General features: G+C 41.6%; 1 protein-coding gene across 1 annotated transcript; it reads right to left on the minus strand.

The window, feature by feature from the left end:
• Positions 1 to 1,583: 1,583 nt before the first annotated feature.
• LOC128846037 (olfactory receptor 1019-like) lies at positions 1,584 to 5,219 on the minus strand. The gene is made up of 2 exons (XM_054045122.1): positions 5,213 to 5,219; positions 1,584 to 2,518 (listed from the first exon to the last, which is right to left on the minus strand). Exons 1-2 carry the CDS (start codon positions 5,217 to 5,219, stop codon positions 1,584 to 1,586), a joined length of 942 nt encoding a protein of 313 aa, XP_053901097.1.
• Between the last annotated feature and the right edge of the window lie 388 nt (positions 5,220 to 5,607).

Here is a 5,607-nt window from a genome sequence, read left to right on the forward strand (position 1 = left end):
TCTGAAAATGGAGAAAGCCCCTAAGGAGATTTTCAAAAGTGCCTAGGCACCAAGGTCCCAATAGGAGTTAGGTATCTAGATCCAGATTTTTAAAAAATATTTAGGTGCCAAACTCACTTGAACAACCTGGACCTTCAATGATTTGAAAAATCCCACTAGGCAGCTGCCTGCATCTTTGGGTGCCAAAATACCTTTCAAAATCTGGTCATAAGTGCTTTTGAAACTTTTACTGTTAATTTTACCTGAGTACTGAGGCCAGTTGTCAGTGCAATTTAACAATAAAAAGGTAAAGGCTTGAGGTTTTTTGTGTGTTTCATGTTTTTGTTTGATGTTACTTGTTGGGGGTTTATTGTTGTTATTATTACTACCTATTTTCAAGGGGGACATTCAACATCAGCTATATAGTGAGACACTGGTTGTGACCTTAATTAGAGGTGTAGTGTGTAAAATAATACACTCTAAAGGATTACTAAACAAAATAGTAAAATGTACTCCAGAGGTCAGGGGGTTAAGTTAAACTCCTTTTTCATAAGAAAGAAAGAAAGAAAGAAAGAAATGGAAGGCATTTACAAAGAACTCCATAATTATGTATATAATTAGATTCCAGGATTGTCAAAACATATCACAGGTCTCATTTTGTTCAGAATACCACAAGGTTCAATCACCAGTGGGATTTGTGGTCTGTTATCATCCATTTTTTAAGTTCTCAGCCATTTTGACTTTGCAAATTACACCTGTCTGATGTACAGCTACCATAAGGCATGTATCTATGCCATGCCCAGAGTCCTAGAACACTGGGATTTCAGCACTAACTCAACCAACCACCACCCTTACACTATGGCTAATTTGCATGCAACAATTTCACTGGCTATCCGAGGGAGATTGCACACATAGGAGGTTACTTGGCCCAATTGCCACATGCATTTCATATGTTGTTTCTGATACTGACAATATCTAGATAGATAGATAGATAAGCCAATCTCAGAGGAGGGGTGAAGGGAAAGCCCTCTAACAATCCTATCTTCCCCCAGTTCATAAATCAGACTGGGGCTTAGGTGTCTGGCTCCACAGAGTAAGTCAGCAATGCACATGCTCATACCAAACAAAATTAATTAATTAATTACTGAAATAATTTAACAATCAATCATAAAGTTCCCAGGGTGTTTTCAGTACAAAGTACATGAGATATATGCTACTAAACTTTCACAGCAATGGTTCATGAGTCTAGAATGATCTCACAAGATCAGAGTCATGGATGGAATGGTGCCTCTCTTGTGGATGTGGTGGCTGGGAATATTTTAGGCCCTTAGATTGGGTGAGTGGGATTATTGTAATAAATCAATGTCTTTGGTGAGTGGGAATAGACAGGTACACTGCCATAATGGATGGGAATGTCTTTGGTTGGTATTAATACTAAACGGGAATGCACCAGAGTTGGGGCTGAGGTAACTGAAGAAAAAGTCAAGTTCCCTCCATTCCTACTGTGAATCCTGGTGCTCAATCAGCTGCCAAATAATTTAGGGAGCCCTTTTTTTGGCAACATGTTGTTGCATTTAAAGAAAGAACTGGCTCCCTCTTCATGGCTATTTCCTACTCCTTCCTATGGCTTTCTTGAAGGCAGCTTGCACATCCTTGTTCCTGAGGCTGTAGATCATTGGGTTTAGCATGGGTGTGACCACAGTATAAAACACAGACACCACTTTCCCAATATCCATGGAGTAGCTGGAGGAGGGGGAGAGGTAGGTGAAGAAACCCGGGCCATAGAAAAGCGGGACGGTGAGGAGGTGGGAAGCACAAGTTGAGAAGGCTTTGCGTCTGCCCTGGGCTGAGTGGATTTTCATGATGATGGATAGCATGTAAGTGTATGATGTGGAAATCAACAGGAAGCAACTTCCACCTACTGCTCCACTGAGCAGAAAAACCAGCACCTCATTAAAATAGGTGTCCATGCAGGCCAATTTGATCAAAGGAGGGATCTCACAGAAGAAGTGATTGATTTCATTGGGACCACAGAAAGGTAGCCTGGCTATGAAGAACGTATGTAACATTGAGCAGACAAAACCACCTATCCATATAGCAATGGCAGAGCACATACAAGTCCTGTGGTTCATGATGGTTGTGTAGTGCAAAGGCTGGCATATTGCCATGTAGTGGTCATAAGCCATCAGGGCAAGAAGCAAAGATTCAGATCCAGCAAAGGAGATGAGAAAGTACAGCTGGGCCATGCAACTGGAGAAGGAAAGAGATTTAATCTTGGCAACCAGCGTCACTAGCATATTGGGGAGAGTGACGGAAGAGTACGAGATGTCTAAGAGAGACAAGTTGATCAGAAAAAAGTACATAGGAGTGTGGAGAGTTTGATCTGCCCAGATAGCCAAGCAAATGGAGAGGTTGCCAGCCAAAGTCAGCAGGTAGATAATCAGGAAGCTCATGAAGAGTAACGGCTGCATTTCTGGGAAGCTCGAGAGGCCCAGGAGTCTGAATTCTGTCACTGTGCTTTGATTGTTCATGTCTATCACTTTACCTGCATGCAGGGACAAATAAGGTGAATATATTCAGTTGAAAACAACATGCGGATAATACAAGACAGTGGAACGGAGAGAAGGTATATGTATGCTGAACATATGTTCCACCATCTCTTCCTTTTCGGACCACATTCTGTAGTTCAGGGAGCATTTCTGTCTATCAAGCTCTTTGGAACATAATTAAGCCTTAAGCACTTACGTTTATTATTATTATTATCATTATTACTTTTAGATATATTCACATGTAACAACATAAATAATAACACTTGATGTTCAATATTTATTCTGGCTGCACAGTCCTAATTTACATCAGTATGGATGGATTAATTTCTTATTCCCTGGGCAACTTGGGCAGCAGTGACCCTGAGATGGTTGAGTTTGGGATCCTCACAAAAGGAAGAAAAGAGAGTAGCAAAATATGGATCCTGGACTTCAGAAAAGTAGACTTTGACTCCCTTAGGGAACTGTTGGGCAGGATCCCCTAGGAGGCTAATATGAGTGGGAAAAGAGTCCAGGAAAGCTGGCTGTATTTTAAAGAAGCCTCACTGAGGGTGCAGGAACAGTGTGACAGATGATTTGGAAAAAGCTGAAGTACTCAGTGCTTTTTTTGCCTTGGTCTTCACAGACAAGGTCAGCTCCCACACTATTGTCCTGGGCAACACAGGATGAAGAGGAGGTGAGCAGCCCTCGGTGGTGAAAGAACAGGTTAAGGACTATTTAGAAAAGCTGGACATGTACAAGTTCATGGGTCCAGATCTAATGCATCTGAGGGTGCTGAGGGAATTGGCTGATGTGATTGCACAGCCATTGCCCATTATCTTTGAAAACTTGTGGCGATCAGGGGAGGTCCTAGACAATTGGAAAAAGGCAAATATCATGTCCATCTTTTAAAAAGGGAAGAAGGAGAACCCAGGAAACTACAGCCTCACCTCAGTCCCTGGAAAAATCATGGACCAGATCCTAATGGAAACCATTTTGAAGCACTTGGAGGAGAGGAAGATGATCAGGAACAGTCAACATGGATTCACCAAGAGCAAGTCATGCCTGACCAACCTGATTGCCTTCTATGATGAGATAAGTGGCTCTGTGGATATGGGGAAAGCAGTCGATGTGATATATCTTGACTTTAGCAAAGCTTTCAACACGGTCTCCCACTATATTCTTGTCAGCAAATTAAAAAAGAATGGATTGGATGAATGGACTGTGAGGTGGAAAGAAAGCTGGCTAGATTGTCGGGCCCAATGGGTAGTGATGAATGGCTTGATATCTAGTTGGCAGTCAGTATTAAGTGGAGTGCCCCAGGGGTTGGTCCTGGGGCCAGTTTTGTTCAACATCTTTATTAATTATGTGGTTGATGGGATGGATTGCACCCTCAGCAAGTTCACAGATGACACTAAGCTGGGGAGAGAGATAGATACGCTGGAGGGTAGGGATAGGGTCCAGAGTGACCTAGACAAATCTCCCCAGCTCAGTGAAGGAATTTCTTGGTGAAAATCTCTAGCCTGTGCTATGCAGGTGGTCAGAAGTAGATGATTTTAATGATTCCTTCTGACCCCAAAATTTATGCATCTACAAAATCTAATTTATTTTCAATAGCAGTTGGGCACTTAACTGCCCTAAGCGTCTTTGATAAATCTTAGATTAGAAGGTTTTTGGAATATATAAAGTATGTATATACAATGACTAGGAGAATGGACTCCTGACCTCATTTGGGACTTTGACTTGTATATAATAAAGAATATATGTTTCTTTCACTAGATGTTTATTTCTCTGTCAGCAGATCTATATCTGTGCCAACAGATGGTGGCTACATTCTTTTTGCTATCTGGGGAAATTTCCTTAGGCTAAAATTTCCAAACATGAAGATCTACAGTTAAGCATACAGGTGCTTAAGTGACTCACAATGTGACTCAGTCACCTAAATCCCTGTTTTAGCCTTCACTGCAACCCACAAAACTCCAGCCAAAAACTTGGTGCCTAAGTTTTCAGGGTCAAATTTCCCTAGGCACCTCTGTTTCTGCCACTGGGTATGGGCAGTCCTGGCTCACTCTAGGAGTCCAGACACCTAACTCCCACATAAGCTCCAGTATGATAGGTGAACTGTCATAAGATAGGCAGGCAAAGACCTATTTAGTGTGCAGGACCTGATCCAATAGGCATGCTCAGTATAAAGTATTAAATAAAGCTTTCATTTTAACAACATCATTTGTTCCCTTTCCCTTTAGCTGAAGAGAGTTTATAGAAGAAGGAAAAAACACCTCTTGTTTGACAGTTCGCAGACGGTATTGAAGATGGTAATAACTGTCCTTTTCGGTAAAAGAAAAGAAGTTGGTTGAGATGAGCTGGAGGTATTGGTATTGCTGCTCTGTTAATATCCTTTAATTGCAGCCAGCCTGTGGGATTCAGCTGGAGCTGGTTGAGGTGTTGGACTCATCTGTGTCCCTTTCTCTGGCCTGGTCTGGTCCAGACATCTCTCAGGATGAGGACAAAGGAAGCGCAATGTTAGGGATGGCAGTTATGATGATGAAATTTGCTCCAGTAGCCTCCGTCAGATCTTCCTTCCCCCTCTTCTTTCTTTAAGGACTCAGAAAAGGGAGCAATGGTTGGAATAGCCCATCCCCTTATTATTTTGTCCACCAGTTAGGCCTAATATCCTACACACCAATTTTGGTTCACTAATTTATGGCTCCACATCTCTTGTTTTTAGCAAGCATGATTTCAGCAGTCCGGGAATTAGATCAACAAGAGCTTTTTGTTTAGACCAATTCAGTCTTTCTGTCTCCCTTTCAAACCTTCTCCCATCAAAGTTTGTTATTATAGGTTATTGTGACATCTTATGAACTTTCACATAATTTTTACAAAAAGCAACAGAGGGTCCTGTGGCACCTTTAAGACTAACAGAAGTATTGGAGCATAAGCTTTCATGGACGAATGCCCACTTCAACAGACGCAAGACATTTTGATAATTGATAATTAACGTTGATAATTTTTACAGTTATGTTCAAAGTTAGGGTAAATTTTTAGCCCCAGTTATCATAACAAGGTTCAACTCCCTGCTCTCCCTAAAAGGAAAAACAAAGAT

The sequence above is a fragment of the Malaclemys terrapin genome, chromosome 12 (assembly GCF_027887155.1).
Source record: "Malaclemys terrapin pileata isolate rMalTer1 chromosome 12, rMalTer1.hap1, whole genome shotgun sequence".
In the NCBI taxonomy this organism is placed as follows: domain Eukaryota; kingdom Metazoa; phylum Chordata; order Testudines; family Emydidae; genus Malaclemys; species Malaclemys terrapin.